At 45.5% G+C, this 22,851-nt stretch overlaps 2 protein-coding genes across 2 annotated transcripts in view; both read left to right on the top strand.

Moving 5' to 3' along the window:
• The window catches only part of nod2 (nucleotide binding oligomerization domain containing 2), a 30,475-nt gene extending 19,740 nt beyond the window's left edge, over window positions 1–10,735 (top strand). Inside the window, exons 7-12 of the mRNA XM_033036351.1 lie at window positions 2,526–2,609; window positions 5,533–5,616; window positions 5,716–5,799; window positions 6,572–6,655; window positions 7,972–8,055; window positions 10,306–10,735. Coding sequence (XP_032892242.1) covers window positions 2,526–2,609; window positions 5,533–5,616; window positions 5,716–5,799; window positions 6,572–6,655; window positions 7,972–8,055; window positions 10,306–10,378 — 493 coding nt within the window. The 3' untranslated portion in view covers window positions 10,379–10,735. The remainder of the gene's footprint in view (window positions 1–2,525; window positions 2,610–5,532; window positions 5,617–5,715; window positions 5,800–6,571; window positions 6,656–7,971; window positions 8,056–10,305) is intronic.
• Window positions 10,736–13,873: 3,138 nt separating this feature from the next.
• The window catches only part of cyld (CYLD lysine 63 deubiquitinase), a 45,777-nt gene continuing 36,799 nt past the window's right edge, over window positions 13,874–22,851 (top strand). The window contains exons 1-2 of the mRNA XM_033036350.1: window positions 13,874–13,943; window positions 17,371–18,033. Coding sequence (XP_032892241.1) covers window positions 17,530–18,033 — 504 coding nt within the window. The 5' untranslated portion in view covers window positions 13,874–13,943; window positions 17,371–17,529. The remainder of the gene's footprint in view (window positions 13,944–17,370; window positions 18,034–22,851) is intronic.

The following is a 22,851-nucleotide window of genomic DNA, read 5'->3' as shown; positions in this document are numbered from 1 at the left end:
GTGTCTCTGTGATGTCTTTATTACTTGTTATATTCCGATTATATGTTATTCCGATTACTATGTAAGGTGTCCTTGAGATGTCTGAAAGGCGCCCATTAAATAAAATTTATTATTATTATTATTAGTGTAGAGGGGGCATGTTGGTTGATGTGGGTATGTTGGGCTGAAGGGCCTGTTTCCACGCTGTATGACTCCATGTGACTTGTGCATAGTTTCGGAAAGGGATTTGAATTTGGGTCGAGGCTGCGTTTCGTCAAGATTCTGTTTGAACGTAGGTCTGGCTTCAGATTTTTTGCGGGAAGGAAGTGCAGGTGCTGGTTAAAAACGAAGATCGGCACAAAAAGCTTAGTAACTCAGTGGGGCAGGGAGCATCTCTGGAGAGAAGGAATGGGTGATGTTTCAGGTCGAGACCTGTCTTCAACCAGAAGAAAGTCACCCATTCCTTCTCTCCAGAGATGCTTCCTGCCCCGCTGAGTTACTGCAGCTTATCGTGTTGTATATCATCTGGTTTGGGATTTTAGTGGCCTGAGGTAGCTGAGTGCACATTTTTACTACTCTTAAGGTTAATTGGCTTCAGTAATGTTGTAAAATTGTCCCTAGGGTGTGTAGGATAGTGTTAGTGTACGGGGTGATCGCTGATCGGCGTTCCCATGGACTTGATGGGCCGAAGGGCCTGTTTCCACGCTGTATCTCTGGAGTCTAAAGTCTAAACTGAAGACGATGGTGTCTTCCAGCGCATTCTTCCAAACCCTACAAATACATAGTTTGGAGACACTAGAAAGAACAGATGTTGAAATCTTGAGCAAACCTTGAGGAGCAACTCAGCGGGTCAGGCAGCATCTGCGGAGGGAATGGATAGAGGATGTCTGCAGAAAGCCCCCGATCTAATAGTCTAACGTTCCCGACGTTGGGGGAGTCCAGAACCAGGGGCCACAGTTTAAGAATAAGGGGTAGGGCATTTAGAACGGAGATGAGGAAACATTTTTTCACCCAGAGAGTTGAGAATCTGTGGAATTCGCTGCCTCAGAAGGCAGTAGAGGCCAATTCTCTGGATGCTTTCAAGAGAGAGTTAGATAGAGCTCTTAAAAGTATTCATTCATAATGAATAAGCTTATTCATTCATTCACTCTTTCAAAGATAGTGGAGTCAGGGGATATGGGGAGAAGGCAGGAACGGGGTACTGATTGTGGCTGATCAGCCGTGATCACAGTGAATGGCGGTGCTGGCTTGAAGGGCCGAATGGCCTCCTCCTGCACCTATTGTCTAAATCAGAGTGGATGGAGAAAGCTTTACAATGACGGGTGAGGGTTCCTGACCGATGCTTTAAAGTGCTGGGAGTCACCATGCTGGCCCTGTCTCTGTGCTCTGGCTCCTGCCATGGGTTCGAAAGGCAGTGGGATCCGTTTCTGTGGCAGCTGTACCAAATGGAGAAGCCCACTTTGTTAGTTAGTTAGTGTAGTTTTGGGTCGAGACCCTTCTTCAGTCTGAGAATCAGGGGAGTGGGAGATGTAGAGATATGGGAGGGCGAGGCGTGAAATGACAGATCAAAGGGGACGATGTTCAAGAAAACGTAGAATGGTTCATTGTTGGCTGAGGGGAAGGTGACAACGAAGAGTATAATCTATTATTTAATCAGGAGGGCAATAAACTAGTCGGAGAACTAGGGGGTGGGGGACGACCGAGAGAGGGGGAAAGCAAGGGTTACTTGAAGTTAGAGAAATCAATATTCAGTAGGCAGACACAAAAGCTGGAGTAACTCAGCGGGACAGGCAGCATCTCTGGAGAGAAGGAATGGATGATGTTTTAGGTTGAGACCCTTCTTCAAACTGATGAAGGGTCTGAAGAAGGGTATCGACCTGAAAGGTCACCCATTCCTTCTCTCCAGAGATGCATCCTGACCCGCTGAGTTACTCCAGCATTTTGTGTCTACCTTCGATTTAAACCAGCGTCTGCAGTTCTTTCCTACAATCAATATTCAGTTTCAGTTCAGTTTAGGGTGTTGCCACGTGTACCAAGGAACAGCGAAAAGCTTTTGTTGCGTACTATCCAGTCAGCGGAGAGACAATGCCTGATTACAATCGAGCCATTTACAGTGTGTAGACATATGATAAGGGAAGATCACAGTTACAGTAAAGGGGCTGTCCCACTTTCAAGACCTAATTCACGACCTCTGCCGAGTTTGCCCTTGACTCGTACTTGCAGCATGGTCGTCACGAGGTCGCAGCAGGTCGTGATGTTAGGTAGGTACTCGTGGCATTAAGTAGGTCGGGGCGTTTTTTCAACATGATGAAAAATGTCCACGAGTAAAAAGGGTCGTGAATTAGGTCGTGAAAGTGGGACAGGTCCTTTAGAAATGTTGGTGTAGGAGTAGAGAATTAAGAGTGTGGAGGGATTGTAATATGTGACTGTAGATCTGCTTCTGTAGCTAGTGGTCTGGGCTGGGCTCCATCTTGGAAGCTACTTGTTTTAGTCAGGCAGCCAGGCTGTTGGTTCAACTTTCACATTCATTCTTGAACATTTCCTAGGCTGGGTAACAACCACCTAACAGCCACTGGAGCAGTGGCACTGGCAGAAGGTTTGAAACAAAACAACTCCATCCAGTTCTTGGGGTAGGTCCGATTCTCTGTTCAATTCTTTCTTCTCCTTTTGCACGTTGCTGCCTCGAACGTTACGCTCCATTCACAAATGTTCTCGGTTATGGGGGTCATGTTGGGGGAGAAGGCTGGAGAATGGGGTTTTAGAGGGAAAGATAGATCAACCATGATTGAATGGCGGAGTAGACTTGATGGGCCGAATGGCCTAATTCTGCTCTTACGACATGAACTTATGAGAACATGGATATGTGACGTTTCAGGTCAGAACCCTTCCTCTGAAGAAGGGTTCCAACTCGAAACATCATCTTTCCATGTTCTCCTGAGATGCTCCTGGAACTTATGAATAAAGTGTTTTCATTAGTTTGCACCTTAAATAAATAATATTGACATGGAAAGCAACTTAATTTATCTAGCCCGAAGGGCAGCACAGTGGCGCAACGGGTAGAGCCCGCTGCCTCACAGCGCCAGAGTCCCGGGTTCAATCCTGTACGTAATCCTCACCTTGAATGCTGTCTGTATAGAGTTTGCACGTTCTCCCTGCCTGCTCGTGGGTCTCCTGCGGGTGCTCGAATAGTGGAGTAGACTCGATGGCACTAAGGTACGATTAGAGTTGCAAGCAGTAGTTGCAAGTTGCAGAATGGCATCATTCAGCTCCTACGACATGAATTTATGAAATGATTGGAATAATCCATGCTGAATTTCTATTGTTTTTGGTAGTTAATCTTGCTACAAGATAGACAGAGAGAAACAGCAGGAGATGGGGGCCCTTTGGCCCATCAATTCTGAACCTTCTGAATCTTCTGAAATTTGTAGTCGGCAGGGCAGTACTCTGCATATTGACAACTTGGACAATTTAACATTTTTATCAAGCCAATTAAACAAGCCAATGAACCTACAAACCTGCACGTCTTTGGAGTGTGGGAGAAAACCGAAGATCTCTGAGAAAACCCACGCAGATGATGGGGAGAACGTACAAACTCCATACAGACAGCACCCGTAGTCGGGATCGAACCCGGGTCTCCGGCGCTGCATTTTGCTGTAAGGCAGCAACTCTACCGCTGTGCCACCATGACTTCAGTTCAATGATACCATCGAGTCCACACTGACTCTCTCCCACCCATTTTACACTAATCCTACATTAATCCAATTCATCTTTATTCTCTATCTGGTTATTCATTCTCCACTCACCTGACACTAGGGGCAATTTACAGCGGGCAATTAACCTACCAACGTCTTTGGGATGGGGAGGAAACCCGGGCGGTCACAGGGAGAACGTGCAGACTCCACACAGACTGACCCCGAGATCAGCATGGAACCCGGGTCTCTGGCGCTGAGAGGCAGCAGCTCGACCCGCTGCGCCACCGTGCTGCCCGTCCCCATACTATAAAAATACATTTTCTTTTTAAACAGATTAAAACATCTAAATCAAGTCATGGAATTACAAAAATGAAAACAGGATCACTTATTAAGTGTTCGTGGATGTTTTTTTAATCAATGCAGAATAAAATCAGACACAGTGTTGAACAAACAGCAGGTGGATTCGCATCGGGTAGATCGCCTGTCCACGTTCTCCAGAGATGTAAAAATAAAGACACAAAGGGCTGAAGTAGGTGAGAGAGGGAAGATTAAACAGGAACTCGAGTGGCAACTTTTTCATTCAGTGGGTGATGAGTGTACGGAACAAGCTGCCAGAGCCAGGAACTGTAACAGCATTGACAAACATTTGGACAGGTACATGGATAGGAAAGGTTCAGAGGGCTATGGGCCAAATACAGGCAGGTGGGACTAGTGTAGATGGGGCATCTTGGTCGGAAGGGGCAAATTGGGCCATGAGTTTGTGAGTAACCCAGCGGGCCAGGCAGCATCTCTGGATAACAGGGATAGATGATGTTTCGAGATGGAACCCTTCTTCAGAGGAAGGGTTCTGACCTGAAATGTCACCTATCCATGTTCTCATAAGTTCATGTTATACTGTAGGGGCAGAATTAGCCCATTCAGCCCATCACGTCAGCTCTGCCATTCAATCATGGCTAATCAATTCGTCCCTTCCCACCCAAACCGCCCCCTCCCCGGGTACTTTCCCTTGCAACCGCAGCAAATGCTACACTTGTCCCTTTACCTCCCCCCTCGACTCCATCCAAGGACCCAAGCAGTCGTTCCAGGTGAGGCAGAGGTTCACCTGCACCTCCTTCAACGTCATCTATTGCATCCGCTGTTCTAGGTGTCAACTGCTCTACATCGGTGAGACCAAGCGTGGGCTTGGCGATCGCTTCACCCAACACCTCCGCTCAGTTCGCAATAACCAACCTGTTCTCCAGGTGGCTCAACTCCCCCTCCCATTCCGAATCTGACCTTTCTGTCCTGGACCTCCTCCACAACCAGAGCGAGTCCCACCGCAAATTGGAGGAGCAGCACCTCATATTTTGCTTGGGTAGTTTACACCCCAGCGGTATGAACATTGACTTCTCCAATTTCAGGTATTCCTTGCTTTCTCCCTCCTTCCCCTCCCCTTCCCAGCTCTCCCACAGCCTACTGTCTCCGCCTCTTCCTTTCTTCGTCCCGCCCCCCCCCCCCCCCCCCCCCCCCCCCACATCAGTCTGAAGAAGGGTCTCGACCCGAAACGTCACCCATTCCTTCACTCCATAGATGCTGCCTCACCCGCTGGAGTTTCTCCAGATTTTTTGTCTACCTTCAATCATGGCTGATCCATCTTTCCCTCTCAACCTCCATTCTCCGGCCTTCTCCCCACAGCCCAGAAATGCTGAAGAAAGGTCTCGACCTGATAAAATCTATTTTTATTTTAATCACTATAGCTTAAAATAACTTCCGTTTCCTTCAGAGAATAACCAAGTCATTTCACAGCATTCACTATATTTGCTCGGATTATATACTAATATTTAAATAGGATTCATTAACTTTTCCTTCGATATTTCCACAGGCTTTGGGGAAACAAGGTCGGAGATGCAGGAGCCTCGGCCTTAGCTAAAGCCCTTGAAGATAACACTAGTCTGATATGGCTGAGGTAACAAAGCTGACAGAGCAAATGGTTCACATGCAGTGCTTTTTCAAAACCCTGTTGTGTTCAGTTAAGTGACCCTGCATTCTCTCTTTTGACCGCTAGCCTCGTCGATAATAACATCGGTGGTCGAGGTGCGAGAGATTTGGCTTCCATGTTGAAAAGGAACACTGTCCTGCAGGAACTGTGGTGAGATTAACTAACGGAGGTGCCTGGTGTGAGATTCATCATCAGGTCAATGATGGTCCTGGATTTTTTGATTATTATGATGATAATACTTTATTGACCCATGCACCCAAGTACTGGGCACATTGAAGTTCTTTGTTTTGCACACAATTCAGTAAGATTCAGTTTTTAGTCTATTTTTAGCTTAGGTTAGAGACACAGTGCAGAAACAGGCCTTTTGGCCCACTGAGTCCAAGCCGACTCTAACGCTCTTACACACACTCGTTACACTTACAACAATTCACATTTATACCAAGCCAATCAACGTACAAACCTGTGCGGCTTTGGAGCGTGGGAGGAAGCCGAAGATCTCGGAGAGAACCCACATGGTCACTGGGAGAACGTACAAACTCCGTACAGACAGCACCCGTTGTCAGGATTGAACCCGTGTTTCTCGCGCTATATAGCAGCCACTTTACCGCTGTGCCACCGTGCTGCCGTTAATGTCTAGAGAACTGATGCGCCACGATGCTGAGAACTATATTCTGCACTCAGCCTCTTCCCCATTGCTCTACCTAGTGTACTTGAGTATGCCTTGATTGTATCTAGGTATAGCATTATCTGATCTGACTGTATAGCACGCAAAGCAAAGCTTTTCACTGTACCTCAGTACACGTGACAACAATAAACCTGAACCTGAAGCTATAATCAATGTTCTTAGATTCAATGATTTAAAGTGTTAATAAAAATGAAGATTTGATATTGATTTTATTTTATGTATTTGTTGTTGTTGCAGCCTTGAGGAGAACAGTTTAATTGATGAGGATGTGCAGCATTTTGCAGAAGGACTGCAGAACAACACCAGCTTGAGGGTTCTCAAGTACGTACTGAAACGTTGCCTAATGTACGATTCCTCAAGAACAGTGCAATATCGAGGGGAGCGATTTGGCTGCTACACGGTGGAGCAGCAGGTTGAGCTGCTGCCTCCCAGCACCAGAGACCCGGGTTCGATCCTGACCTCGGGTGCTGTTTGTGTGGAGTTTGCACGTTCTCCCCATGACCGCACGGGCTTCCTCATGGTGCTCCGGTTTCCTCCCGCATCACAAAGTTGTAGATTAAAATTGGCTTCTTTAAATAACCCGGAGTGTGTAGGGAATGGAAGTGGGATAACACAGAACTAGCATGAACGGGTGATCGATGGTCGGCGTGGACTGGATTTACTCTGTATCTTTCAAACCATCCAGCATGTGTCTTTGAAGAGGCAATACACTCCTCCCTAACAATAGTCAGCAAATTTCCTTCTGCAGATGTGCCATAGAAAACATTTTATCACGATGCCTAAGGCACGGTTTGGGAACAGCTCCATCCAAGACCGCAAGAAATTGCAGCAAATTGTGGACGCAGCCCAGACCATCACACAAACCAACCTCCTTTCCATTGACTCCATTTATACCTCACGCTGCCTTGGCAAGGACGAGTCGCACCCTGGCCACTCCCTCTTCTCCCCTCACCCATCGGGCAAAAAGTACAGAAGTGTGAAAACGCACACCTCCAGATTCAGGGATAGTTTCTTCCCAGCTGTTATCAGGCAACTGAATCATCCTACCACAACCAGAGAGCAGTGCTGAACTACCATGTACCTCATCTGGGACTTGGACTATCCTTGATTGGGCTTTCTTGCACTGAACGTTATTCCCTTATCATGTATCTATACACTGTAAATGGCTCAATTGTAATCATGTCTTGTCTTTCTGCTGGCTGGATAGCATGCAACAAAAGCTTGCCACTGTACCTCGGTAAATTGACAAGAACTTTAAACTGAAATCTGTTACACAACGGTTGACCTTGGACGAAAGTATTTTGGGCAAGTAATACCAGGCGCTACCTGAGTTGCAAGGATAATGTTGTTGCATGTGAAGGAAAGTTAAGGGAAGGGTAGTTAATCTGTGGAACTCATTGCCACAGAGGGGCTGTGGAGGCCAAGTCAGAGGATATTTTTAAGGCGGAGATAGACAAATTATTGATTAGAACGGGTGTCAAGGGTTATGGGGAGAAGGCAAGAAAATGGGATGAGGAGACAGAGATCAGCCATAATTGAACGGCGGAGGAGACTAAACGGGCCGAATGGCCTAATTCTACTCCTATAACTTGTGAATGCTATACCATGACCTTTTATTTTTTTCTTTCTCTTTACAGGTTGTCTAATAATAAGATAACCAAAAAAGGAATGGAATTCATTGTTTCTGCGCTAAAGCACAATGTTACTGTTGTGTCTATTTGGTGAGTTTTTCATGCATGGTCTCTTCACGTCTCTCTCATAGAAACATAGACAGTAGGTGCAGGAGTAGGCCATTCGGCCCTTCGAGCCTGCACCGCCATTCAATATGATCATGGCTGATCATCCAACTCAGTATCCCGTACCTGCCTTCTCTCCATACCCCCTGATCCCCTTAGCCACAAGGGCCACATCTAACTCCCTCTTAAATATAGCCAATGAACTGGCCTCAACTACTTTCTGTGGCAGAGAATTCCTCAGAGTCACCACTCTCTGTGTGAAATTTTTTTTCTCTCATCTCGGTCCTAAAAGACTTCCCCCTTATCCTTAAACTGTGACCCCTAGTTCTGGACTTCCCCAACATCGGGAACAATCTTCCTTCATCTAGCCTGTCCAACCCCTTAAGGATCTCTCGATACAATACGATAGGATAGAACTTCATTTATCGCAGGAGGGAAATTGGTCTGTCACAAAACACAACAAGATACATGAACCACAAAATTAAAGTGATCAGTGGAAAGGTCCAGGATTAGGGATGTACAAAGATTAGGGTGGGGGAGGGAGAGAGGGGAGCTAGTCTACCCCATAACAGAAGGGGGAGTAGTTGTACAGTTTGATAGCCACAGGGAAGAAGGATCTCCTGTGGCGTTCTGTGCTGCATCTTGGTGGAACAAGGGGGTCACAGTTTAAGGATTCCAGAACAAGGGGTCACAGTTTAAGGATAAGGGGGAAATCTTTTAGGACTGAGATGAGAAAAACATTTTTCACACAGAGAGTGGTGAATCTCTGGAATTCTCTGCCACAGAAGGTAGTTGAGGCCACAGTTCATTGGCTATATTTAAGAGGGAGTTAGATGTGGCCCTTGTGGCTAAAGAGATCAGGGGGTATGGAGAGAAGGCAGGTATAGGATACTGAGTTGGATGATCAGCCATGATCATATTGAATGGCGGTGCAGGCTCGAAGGGCCGAATGGCCTACTCCTGCACCTATTTTCTATGTTTCTATGAACCAGTCTGTTGCTGGATATCCTGCTGCTTACTTTCCCATTTTCCTATGATCACTTTTATCTTATCTTTTTTTACCTTCATTTTATCCTTGTAATATCTGAGGTGACCCGTTGTCTTGTCCTAACACATTTCATTGTATCGTTGACCCTGTGTTAACCTACATATGATAAATAAAAACAGAACTGAACTATGATATTAAGGTCCAGGTTTTGTACAGGTAGCAAAGTACTGTTGCAAGACCGTTCATATAAAATTCTGACAACATAGAAAAGTACAGCACAGGAACAGGCCGTTCGGCCCACAATGTCTGTGTCGAGCATGATGCTAAGATAAACTAATCACCTGTGCCTGCACGTGATCCAATATCTCTTCATTCCTTGCCTATGCATGTGCTTATCTAAAAGCCTCTTAAACACCACTATTGTATCTGCCTCCACCACCACCACCACCCTAGGCTGTATAACACTGTATAAAAACTTGCCCCCGCATCTTCTTTAAACGTCTCCCCTTAAATCTGTGTCTTATAGAAGATACAGGACAAGAGTTGGACTTGTTGGACAGGCTAGATGCAGGAAGATGTTGTTCCCGATGTTGGGGAAGTCCAGGACAAGGGGTCACAGCTTAAGGATAAGGGGTAAATCCTTAAAGACCGAGATGAGAAAAACACTTTTCACACAGAGAGTGGTGAATCTCTGGAACTCTCTGCCACAGAGGGTAGTTGAGGCCAGTTCATTGGCTATATTTAAGAGGGAGTTAGATGTGGCCCTTGTGGCTAAAGGGATCAGGGGGTATGGAGAGAAGGCAGGTACGGGATACTGAGTTGGATGATCAGCCATGATCATATTGAATGGCGGTGCAGGCTCGAAGGGCCGAATGGCCTACTCCTGCACCTATTTTCTATGTATCTATGTATCTATGATCATCGATCGTCCATTCACACTAGTTCTATGTTATCTCACTTTGTCACCCACTTCCCACGGGGCAATTTTACAGAGGCCACAAACTTACATATCTTTGGGATGTGGGAGGAAGGCAGGGCACCCGGAGGAAACCCACGCGGTCACAGAGAGAGCGTGCAGACTCCACCCAGGCAGCACCCGAGGTCAGGATTGAACCCGGGTCTCTGGCGCTGCGGGCAGCAGCTCTACCCGCTGCTGGGAAGTTGCAGCAAAATGATTGTACAACCTAAGCTGAATGTTAAACAGAATTTACTTGGGCATTATATATTGACTTTATTATTGCTTTCAGGTTAGGAGGAAATCAGGCGACTGCTGAGGAGATTGAAGAGGTCACCAGAGCAGAAGCAAGACTGACGTTTTGAAGAAAAGCCAGATACTTCAAAAGTTAACGCTGAACTTTTGTTGCTGGACTCTGCCACAGAAGGCAGTGGAGGCCAATTCACTGGATGAAAAGAGAGTTAGATAGGGCTCTAGGGGTTAGCGGAGTCAGGGGATGTGGGGAGAAGGCAGGCACGGGTTACTGATTGTGGATGATCAGCCATGATCACAATGAATGGCGGTGCTGGCTCGAAGGGCCAAATGGCCTCCTCCTGCACCTATTTTCTATGTTTCTGTGTTTCTATGACTCAATGAACCGGGCTGATTATTTATTTACAATTTTATAATGGTCCTGGTCATATTTATGAATGTTGGCACTTTAATAAACAATTTTTACTTTATCAATTGGCTGAATACTAATTGTACTTACTGGAAAGGTGGTGTGTGTCTGTGTGTTGTGTCTACATGTGTCTGCAGGTCTGTGTAGGCGTGTGTCTGTGTCTATGTGCGTCTGTGTGCGACTGAGCGGGTTTGTGTGTCTGTGTGTGAGCGTGTGTGTGTGCATCTTGTGTGTGTCCGTGCATGCGTGTGTGTTTGTGTGCGTGTGCATGTATGTGTGATTAGCAATGATTTCCATTTTTATCAACAATGTTCTTTTATTGTTTCTGACAACTATTATCATCCTGTAAGATAATACAGAAACATTGAGACACAAGGAACTGCAGATGCTGGAATCTTGAGCAAAACACAAAGAGCTGAAGGAACTCAGCGGGTCAGGCAGCATCTGGGGAGGAATGGGCAGGTGATGTTTTGGGTCGAGACCCTTCCTCAGACTGAAACATGACCTGTTCATTCCCTCCCGAGATGCTGCCTGACCCGCTGAGTTCACAAGTAGTTTGTGAATGCAGGAACATTCATTTTTATATCTAACTTTTTCATTGTCAATTGTTACATAAAGATTCCTACAACAATCATATTCTTGATATATTCAGTACAGATCTAGCCATTTGTGTTTTTGAAGGCTAAGAAGGATACTTGGAATTGCAGAATTGTGTTCAACTGTATTCCAACACAATCCGTCTGCCAAGGCCTACTGGATCTCTCAGTTGCTAAACACTTTTAACTCCCCATCCCATTCCCACACTGACCTTTCAGTCATAGGCCTCCTCCATTGCAACAGTGTGTCCACACGAAAACTGGAGGAACAGCACCTCATAGTCCAAAGATAGGCCCAAAATGCTGGATTATCTCAGCGGGCCAGGCAGCATCTCTGGAGAGAAGGAATAGGTGATGTTTCGGGTTGGAACTCTTCAGACTGAAAGATGGGGGGGGATTGCAGGTGAGCAAAGGACAGAGCAAATCAGGGCCGGCAACAGATGACCTCAGGTAGAGTGGAGCCCATAATGGTCCATTGTTGGTTGTTGAAGATGAGAGAGATACAAGGATGTGAACGGTGGAACTGGCAGGGTGACTAGGGTGGGGAAGGGGGGGGGAGAGGGAATGTAGGAGTTACTTGAAATTAGAGAAATCAACATTCATACCACTGGGCTGGAAGCTGCCCAAGCCAAATATGAGGTGCTGTTCCTCACATTCCACTTGGATAGTTTGCAACCCAATGTCCCAACCCCAGATAAAACTTACTCCATACATCTCCATTTCATATTCCCCTCTCACTGTATTGCTATGCCCTCTACTGGTGGACATTTCCACCCTGGGAAAAGCTTGGTGGCGGAGCATGGCGATTTTTTGCATGCTCTTCCCAGGAAAGGACCAATAAGAGGATCACCCGATACAATCGGTCTACTCTTTTAAATGTGGTGTCGCAGCGGTAGAGCTGCTGCCCTACAGCACCGGAGATTTGGGATCGATCCCGACTACAGGTGCTGTCTGATGGAGTTTGTACCTTCTCCCCGTGACCTGCGTGGGTTTGCTTAAAATCTTCTGTTTCCTCCAACACTCCAAAGATGTACAGGTTTGTACAAAGATGTATTGGCTTGGTATAAAATGTAAATTGTCCCTTGTGTGCATAGGATAGTGTTAGTGTGCGGGCCGAAGAGCCTGTTTCCACGGTACACATGACAATAATAACCCTATATTTAAGAGGGAGTTAGATGTGGCCCGTGTGGCTAAAGGGATCAGGGGAATGGAGAGAAGGCAGGTACAGGATACTGAGTTGGATGATCAGCCATGATCATATTGAATGGCCTACTCCTGCACCTATTTTCTATGTTTCTATGTTAACCTAATCAACGACCAGTCTCATCCCGGTCACTCCCTCTTCTCTCTCCAATCAGATAGATCAGCCATGATTGAATGGCGGAGTAGGCTTGATGGACCGAATGGCCAAATTCAGTTATGATCTTATGATCAGGCAAGAGGTACAGAAGCGTGAAGATGCACACCTCCTCTATCTTCTGAAGAAGGGGTCTCGACCCGAAAAGTCACCCATTCCTTCTCTCCAGAGATGCTTCCTGTCCCCCTGAGTTAGACAATAGACAATAGGTGCAGGAGCAGGCCATTAGGCCCTTCGAGCCAGTACCGCCATTCAATGTGATCATGGCTGATCATCCACAATCAGTACCCCGTTCCTGCCTTCTCCCCATATCCCCTGACTCTGCTATTTCAGAGTGCCCTGCACTCCAGAGTTACTCCAGCACTTTATTTTTTTATCTGCAATCAAAAAATTAAACCTAGTTTTAGTTATTTAACCAGCACTACTGGAGTAAGTTTGTGCAGAAGCAATTAGTATTCTGCATTGGGTGCAAGAGAATTGCAGAGATTGATAAAACTGCTGGGGATATGCCAGGTGTCCGTCAGATGCTGCCCCGTCCCCGCCAAGATTTGCTCCGTCCCCCTGCCAAGGCTAATCGACCCCGTGCCAAGGCTCACCACCCCCCCCCCCCCGCCAAGGCTTGTTCCCCCCCCCCCCGTGCCAAGCCTCGCACCGTCCCCGCCAAGGTTTACCCTGTCCCCACCAGCGACAGGACGGGACACCCGGGAGGGGACAGGGACGGCCCAGCAGCAACTCAACAGCGCCCGCAGTGCCGGAGACCCCGACCCCGACCCTGGACAAAACGTAAGCCTTCACACAACGTAGTAGCACAGTTACCGAGAATGTTTATAGCGAGCGATCTATGACCTGGGCATGCGCAGTCGGAATACCGAACCCGCCTATTCCTTCTCTCCACAGATGCTGCCTCACCCGCTGAGTTTCTCCAGCATTCTCGTCGTCCTGGTGCCGATTGGGTAGTCCACCCGTCAGTCAAGCATGTCCCGCCCTCCGCACGTTCCTATTGGGCGGCCAGACCGCTAATTAGAACAGTCCCGCCCCCCTCCCCCTCCACCACCGGTGGTGATTGGATAGTCGGCCTGTCCGTCCGCGGTAGTCCCGCCTCTTCCCCCCCACCCCCCCACCGCGCGCTCCTATTGGGTCACCTCGCCGGCGGAAGCGGCCGGACCTCGGTGACGGACAGCGGCGTGGACCAATGGCGGAGCTGGTTGGCGCGGGGGGGTGGGGGAAGGGGGAGCGGTTGTCGTTTCCGGTCGCTGCCGTGAGGAGCGAAGGATCAGCGAGTGATGTGGATGGAGCCCGGGGACAGACGGCAGCCGGTGGGTGTCGGGGGGCCGGGATCCCGGTCCGTGTGTGTGTGGGTGGGGAGACGGGGGACGCTGTCTGTGGCATCGCAGCAACCCGCGGGCCGAGGGCATCATGTACAGCACGGACATTGTGGGCCGAAGGGCCTGTCCCTGTGCTCTAGAGCTCTGTGTCAGGGATGTAAACCAAACAAGAAGTTTGGTTCAACATCTCAAATGTACCTCTATCTCAAACTCTGTATATGAGTGTGTGTCTGTATGTGTCTCTGTATCAGTGTGTGGATGTGTGTGAGTGTGTATGTGGGTGTGTATTTCTGTGTGAATGTATGTATGTCTGTGTGTATGTATGTAAGTATGTGTATGTCTGTAAGTGTATGTAAGTATGTGTATGTATGTAAGTGTGTGTATGTGTGTGTGTATGTCTGTGTGTGTATGTCTGTGTATGTATGTAAGTGTGTGTATATCTGTGTGTATGTAAGTATGTATGTATGTAAGTGTGTGTATGTCTCTGTATGTATGTATGTCTGTGTGTATGTATGTATGTAGGTGTGTATGTATGTATGTATGTAAGTGTGTATGTATGTCTGTGTATGTATGTAAGTGTGTATGTATGTGTGTGTATGTATGTAAGTGTGTATATATTTACGTGTGTATGCATGTGTGTATGTACGTGTGTGTTGTATGTCTGTGTGTATAAATGTGTATGTGTATGTATGAACAGGCAGGAAATGCAGATGCTGGTTTACACCGAAGATAGACACAAAATGCTGGAGTAACTCAATGGGACGGGCAGCATCTCTGGAGAGAAGGGATGAGTGATGTTTAGGGAGAGAGAAGGAAAGGAAGGGTTACTTGAAGAAGGGTCTTGACCAGAAACGTCACCCATTCCTTCTCTCCAGAGATGCTGCCTGTCCCATTGAGTTACTCCAGCATATTGTGTCTATCAGGGATTACTTGAAGTTAGAAAAAATCAATATTCATATCGCTGGGGTTTAAGCTGCAAAGCAAAATATGGGGTGTTGTTCCTCCAATTTGCATTGGGCCTCACTCTGACAGTGGAGGAGACCCAGGATAGTTGTATATGTGTATATACTGTACACACAAATTGAACCTTTTACTTGTGTATTATATTGTTTACAGTGTACTATGTTTACATATTATGTTGTGCTGCTGAAAGTAAGCATCTCTATGTTCTGTTTGGGACATATGACACTAAAGCACAGTTGACGTGTGTTATTCCTTCTCTCCAGAGATGCTGCATTTTTTTGTTTCATCAGTTCATAAGTGATAGGAGCAGAATTAGGCCTATCAAGTCTATTCCACAATTCAATCATGGCTGATCTACCTTTCCCTCGCAAACCCCATTCTCCTGCCTCTCCCCTTAACCCCAGACACCCCTGCTAATCGAGAATCTGTCCATCTCTGCCTTAAAAATATCCATTGGCCTCCACAGCCTTCTTTGGCAATGAATTCCACAGATTCACCACCCACTGTCAATCTTGTGGCTAGCTACCACAGGAGTTGCGTTTCAAGGCCAAGATTGTAATCATCAACATCTTAAATCATCTTTTATTCAACATTGTCCAAAATGGAATGGTTAATGCACTTCATACCAGTTAATTAAATATTTTATTGACAGCTGTCATACATCCTGACACACATACCAACTTCAGTGCAAAAATAATCCTATCCAGTTGCAGGAGGAAAACCTATGATAGACACAAAAAGCTCGAATAACTCAGTGGGCCAGAGAGCATCTCTGGAGAAACTGAATCGTTTCTGGGTCGAGACCCTTCTTCAGACCGAGAGTTAGGGGAAAAGGAAACGAGAGATATAGATTGTTTAAGAAGGAACTGCAGATGCTGGAAAATCGAAAGTACACAAAAAAGCTGGAGAAACTCAGCAGGTGCAGCAGCATCTATGGAGCGAAGGAAATAGGCAACGTTTCGGGCCGAAACCCGAAGGTTTCCTATTTCCTTCGCTCCGAGAGATATAGATGGTCATATAGAGAGATTAGAACAAATGAGTGAAAGATGGATATGCATTACGTGGATAGAACAGGTTTGGAGGGATATGGGCCAAATGCGGGCAGGTGGGACTAATGTTGCTGGGGCATTTTGGCTGGTGTGGGCAAGTAGGGCCAAAGGGCCTGTTTCTACACTATATGACTATATGCAAAAAAAGTAACGATGAGAAAGGAAACAGGCCATTGTTAGCTGTGAGCTAGGTGTGAACGAGCCACAGACAATGAGATTCAACAAGACAACTTTGAAGCTAGTATGATTTGGGTGGGGGTGGGATGAAGAGGGGGGGATACAAGAGTTACTTGGAGTTGGGGAAATCAAAACATACTGCTGGGTTGTAAACTGCCGAAGTGAAATTTTAGGTGCTGTTCCTCCAATTTGTGATTGGCCTCTGATAGTGGAGGAGGCCCAGGACAGAAAGGTCAGTTTGGGAATGGGAAGGGGAATTAAAGTGTTTGGCAACCGGGAGATCAGGTAGGTCCAGGCGGACTGAGGAAAACCTAGATTTGAAACTAAACCAATCTTTGCCTGATCCCTGGGAAGAGATTATTTTCGAGCCCTCATCTACAAAGGAATTGAAAGCAGAGTTCTGTTCAACTAGTTCTGTTCAGTTTCATTGGGTTAGAACCAAACATGTTTTTGATTCCTACCATGAAGCTGCATCTCAAAACCTTGCTCTGATATTTGTAAAATCTTTATAGCTGTATAATTCAATAACAAATGTGGCTTGCATTGTATTTTGGAAACCCGAGTCCTGCTTTCACTCAGTCTGGCGTGATTTTATCTTTGCATAATTTACGATGCATGTTTTCCTTATTTTAAGGAGGAACTGACATACATAGTTATTGGATAACTATGTATCCAATACACACATATTGTAGAGGCTCCAGAGGATATTTATGAGAATAATCCCAGGAATTGTTGGGTTAACCGAGTGTTTGAAGGCACTGGGCCTGTACTCGCTGGAGTTTAGAAGGGGGACCTTGTTGAATCTTACTGAATAGTGAAAGGCCTGGATAGAGTAGACGTGGAGAGGATGTTTCCATTAGTGGAAGAGAGTCTAGAACCAGAGGCCGTAACCTCAGAATAAAAGGAAGTACCTTCGGAAAGGAGATAAGAAGGGATTTCTTTAGTCAGAGGGTGGTGAATGTGTGGAGTTCATTGCCACAGGTGGCTGTGGAGGCCAAGTCAATGGGTATTCTTATGGCGGAGATTGACAGACTTGATTAGTGCGGGTATCAGGCGTTATGGGGAGAAGGCAGGCGAATGGAGTTGAGAGGGTAAGATAGATCAGCCATGATTGAACGGCAGAGTAGACGATGTGCCAGATGGAGTAATTCTGCTCCTTGAAGTTATGATCACAATGCATGAAATGTTTGGGATAATTATTGACATTTCTTTTTTTTTTACCCATTTAGGTGAGCGACTTGTGTTTACTGAAGAATTGAGGTTTTTTCCAAATGAAATCTATTTAATACATTCAATAATGTAATGTCGACATTGCTCCTGGTCCCAGCACTCGTAGCAACACAGTGACTTTGAGACACAGTCTAGGCTAAGCACCTGAAGTTTGCATCATGAATACTGCGGCTCCGTGGAACAAAGATAAACCCAACGCTGTGACTCGTGACGAGGCCAGATATTACCTCGTTGCTCAGGAATGCACCGCATTTGAAAAACCCACCCTATCATTAGTCAGACTAGTGAAGGGGACCATGGTGTTGCTTTGCGAACGAGGTTCTCAGCTGCCGAACATTCACGGTAACAAGATCAAAAGGGGGTCGGTTATTGTGCAGTGCTTGGAAGACCCGTACACAATCATGCTCATGGACGAGAAGGAATTGCAGGAAGTTGAGCCACGCATTGCTGAACTGCTGGTTGCTGTTTCAACCAGTGAGGAGAGGTACGTTCTGTCCAAAAACAAAGCAAGGTTGCAGAAAGCTCTCCAGATTAATTGTGGATCGAACGTCAATGTTCAGTTGCGACCCGGTGAAGAAAAAATACCTGGAATCGTACGGTTTAAGGGACCGCTGCTGCAGAGTATGTTGCTGTGTGAAACGTGTTTTGGAGTGGAGTTATTGGTAAGTCTTTTCTGTGTTTTATACACTGTGTACATTTTAGAGTTTAGTGATATAGCGCGGAAACAGGCCCTTTGGCCCACCAGATCCGTGCTGACCAGCAATCATCCTGTACATTAACATTATCCTACACACCAGCGACAATTTACAACTTTTTACGGGCCAATTAACCAATAATATGTCTTTGGAGTGTGGAGGAAACCGGCGCACCCGGAGAAAACCCCCGTGGTCATAGGGAGAATGTACAAACTCCATACAGACAGCACCCGAGGTCAGGATCGAAACTGTGTCTCTGGTGCTGTGATGGGGGCTTTGGTGGAGTGCAACAATAAAATGTCTACCTGTTCTGTCTAACTTGAATTATAGAACTCCGCTGCCTGTTGACTCCGCTGCTTCCATAATTATTCTGCAAGTCTTCTTGACTAGGTGCAATTCTTTCTCTGAGAAGAGACAGAGTGCTGGAGTAAAGAAGTGGGTCAGGTAGCATCTTCGGAGGACATGGTTAGGTGATGTTTTGGGTCGGAACCCTGCATCAAATTGATTGTGATTGGCGTGGAGAAAGCTGGAAGAGAGGTGGGGGCAGGACAAAGCCTGGTGAAGGATAGGTGGACAGAGGTAAGCACCAGTTGCTAATCATTGATAACCTCTCCCCTGTCTTCTGCTGAGACTGTACAGCACAGGCTACAGGAAGGGAGTTAACACCTTTGAATATCACCCCACACGTTGCATGAAATAATTAAGTGCTCTGAGATAGTGCTCTTGGTTCAAAATAGCAAAGCTTTTGGTTTTGATTGGATAGATACAGTATGGAACCTTGCCCTTCAGAAGGGTCCCGACCTGAATCGTTGCCTATCCACATTCTCCTGAGAAGCTGCCTGACCAACTTAGTTACTCCAGCACTTTGTATCGCTTTTAAAATTCCTCGTATGTTGCAAAGCATACTTGGCAAATAAAGTGTGATTCTGATTCTGATTCTGATTGGTAAACCAGCATCTGCAGTTCCTTGCGTCTCTTCTCTTTCTGATGTGTTTTGTCAGTGCATGCTGATGGTCATTAATCTGTCCGTTAGTTCATTTGTCACAATCGTGCATTCATTTAACGTGCTAATTTGCTATCTTGGTTATAATTAGTGGTTTATTAATATTGATCAAGATTCTGGGACGTATAAAATTAGAACAAACCGTTCAGTCGCAGTTAATTAGATCCAGCATTACAACAAGGTCAAGTGATTACATTATTGTATTTATGCCATAGGAATTATTTATTCAGTAGCATAAAGTATTCATGGATTCCTATCTGTATATAAATCCAAATTGGTATTTTCTAAAGGGAAAATAATTGGTCCAGAAACTAATGAAATACCTCAAAAGAGAAATTGTTTTTAAAATAGAATATAATCTCTTTCATCCAGCAGGCTTGGTTCTTAATTACCAGATTTTCTCATCTTGAGGATGTTATTCCTATTAATCCACCAACACATTTTAAATCATTGTTTTTTAGATATTAGACAGTAGAGTAATAAAATTGGTATGAAACGGGTAGTTAGGAATATTGGAAATGAGGCCTAGGTAAGTTTTAAGGGTACGTTGGAAATGAAAATTGACTAGTTTTGAGAGAACATAGGGTTTGGCTGTGTGAGAGGGAGCCTAGGAACCTGCATCAGGTGAATCCAATGTCCTAGCAACAGCATTTCTGAATGATTGGCTAGCAGATTATTAGAGTTTATCTGTAAACTATAGTCCTGACACAAAACATCAACAATCCACGTTCTCCCGAAATGCTGCCCGATCCGCTGAGTTATTCCAGCACTTTGTGACTTTTTTGTTTGTAAACCAGCATCCGCAGTTCCTTCAGTCTACATAGTAAATGACTACAGTTTTTAACTGGGATGTCCATCAAAATTTGATTGCAAATCTTAAATAGAGATTGTGAGTTAAGAATGATGAATGGATCGGCCATAACTGTTCAGAAAGCAAATGTCTCTCATCAGTTTTTGTTGTTGTTATTGTGTTGGTTTTCTTTATACACTTCCCTGTGTCTCTCTCTTGTTTTATGATTTATTTTTATGAATAATAATAACAAGAGGAATCGAATATAAGAGCAAAGAGGTCCTTCTGCAGTTGTACAGAGCCCTAGTGAGACCACACCTGGAGTATTGTGTGCAGTTTTGGTCCCCTAATTTGAGGAAGGACATTTTTGCTATTGAGGGAGTGCAGTGTAGGTTTACAATGTTAATTCCTGGGATGGCGGGACTATCATCTGCTGAGAGAATGGAGCAGCTGGGCTTGTACACTCTGGAGTTTAGAAGGATGAGAGGGTATCTCATTGAAACATATAAGATTGTTAAGGGCTTGGACACGCTAGAGGCAGGAAACATGTTCCCGATGTTGGGGGAGACCAGAACCAGGGGCCAGTTTTTAGAATAAGGAGTAAGCTATTTGTAACGGAGACGAGGAAACACTTTTTCTCTCAGAGAGTGGTGAGTCTGTGGAATTCTCTGCCTCAGAGGGCGGTGGAGGCCGGTTCTCTGGATGCTTTCAAGAGAGAGCTAGATAGGGCTCTTAAAAATAGCGGGGTCAGGGGATATGGGGAGAAGGCAGGAATGGGGCACTGATTGGGGATGATCAGCCATGATCATATTGAATGGCGGTGCTGGCTCGAAGGGCCAAATGGCCTACTCCTACACCTATTGTCTATTGTCTATTTTTGTTTAAACCCCTAATTTCTTGTCATTTGCTTTATCTTTCTTTCCCTTTGGGTGGGACGTCCATATAGCATGATATGGTGGTCTGAGCTCTGAGAACGTTGCCCAACCCAACACGTTCAATTCCCTCCACAGATGCTGCCTGACCTGTTGAGTTACTCTCGCACTTTGTGTTCTACCCAAGATTCCAGCGTCTGCCGTTTCCTGTGTCTCCAAACTATATACTTGTTGCGATCGGAAAAATGTGTAGGCTGCGCCCTCGCCTACTGGCTTCCTGTCTGTTTCATCTGTATTTCCTGTGGAATTCCCCAGCATTTTCAGTCACCATCTCAACTTGGCTGTATGGTAATTTGCATATCACTGTACCTTAATTGGTACATGTGACAATAAAATACCTTTGAAACACTTGAGGGAAGGAGCGACAAGTGTAGCATTTCCTGTGGTTGCAAGGGAAAGTGCCAGGAGAGGGGGTTACCTTTGAACTTCCTTACCTCTGCTCCATGACACTGGTCTTATTATAGTTCAATGTCAAGCCTTGTTTGTACGACCTAATCTTACTTCCTCTTCGTTGTTCTTCATGTTTTAAATATTGTTTCCCATAACTAACTGTATGTTTACTCTGTTCTTCCCTCCCTAACCCTTATAGTCTCTTTAAACTTCCTGTCCATTTTCCATTCAAAGACATTTGTTCAGGTCCATGGATAAGAAAAGTTTAGAGGGATATGGGCCAAACATGGCCAAGTGGGACGAGTATTGATGGGGTATGGCATGGGTAAGTTGGGCTGAAGGGCCTTGTTCCATGCTGTATGACTCGGGTTCCTCAAAGTTATCAAATTTAATTTATTCTACAACTCTCTCTTTTTGTGCACTCTGGTTCTTAGTCCATTTATCCCGCACCCCTGCCAAATTTCCAACCTTTTCTACAACTGATATACTAGTTATGAAATCCAGGTGCATCTAAAGCACTGGTCTTGAGGAGAGGCATTGTCCAAGCCCAGGTTCTTTGTTCGAAGCTGATGATTTTAAATATGTTTGTTTTATTGGAGTTGCTGCCTCACAGCGTCCGAGGCCCGGTTTCGATCCTGACTGTGGGTGCTGCCTGGACGGAGTTAGTATGTTCTCCCTGTGACCGTGTGTGATTCCTCCAGGAGCTCTCAAAGAAAACCCACCCTGTCACGGGGAGAATGTACAAACTCCATATGGACAGCACCCATATTCAGGAGCGAACCCGGGTCTACAGGCGCCACTGTGCCGCCCTTAGACACGGTGTCTTTTTTTTTGTAAACCAGCATCTGTAGTTCCTTGTGCCTCCCAACCTTTGTATTAACTTCCCTTTGCAATAAGCAATAACATTGTTCTCCTATTTGCTGCATTTTACCACTAGCCTTTTGCCAATCATACACCGAAAGATTCAGATCCCTTTATGTCAGAGCTAAGCAATCCCTCACCATTTGTATTTAAAACAAACATTTGTGCCAAAATAGTCAAATTCTCTATGCTTTGCTATCTTCTTCTTGCATATGGCGGGCACACACCAGACAACTTGTTCTGTTTGATCTTCTGTTCGTGCACGCCAGGTTGATTGCATTCGTCGAAACAGGGTGGACCACGTGAAGGTTGCAATCTCCGACCCATGCTTTGCTATGATGCAAGGTCCGTGTCCTTTGACTTAATCCTATCTATAGCCCTGAGTAACATTACTTCCTCTTCATAACTCACTTTCCAGCCTTTCTTCGATTTGAAAGGATTTTTAACTGCAATAGGCACCAATGTCTGCATGTTAAAATTATTTTTCACTTCAGACTTTTACAGATTCAAATTCTTGTTTCGAGGGCACAATGTTAATTTGGAAACTTCTGCTTTTGCACATATGACAACTTAGTGGCAGGGTAATTTGTTCTAATAGGAGCATTCTATTCTATGAAGTGTTTACAGTAAGTATTTTGATTTCATTTCCTCTCGCTTTTTTTTTTTAACACAGTGAGTCAGATCGTGAAATGATTTCTAGGTGTAAGGAGAAACAGAGAATCGCAGTGGGTGGTTTAGAGAAAAAAGACACAAAGTGCTGGAGTAACTCAGCAGGTCAGGCAGCATTTCTGGAGAATGCATGGATAGGT

The sequence above is a fragment of the Amblyraja radiata genome, chromosome 17, assembly GCF_010909765.2.
Source record: "Amblyraja radiata isolate CabotCenter1 chromosome 17, sAmbRad1.1.pri, whole genome shotgun sequence".
In the NCBI taxonomy this organism is placed as follows: Eukaryota; Metazoa; Chordata; class Chondrichthyes; order Rajiformes; family Rajidae; genus Amblyraja; species Amblyraja radiata.
This window is presented reverse-complemented; position numbering and strand designations above follow the sequence as displayed.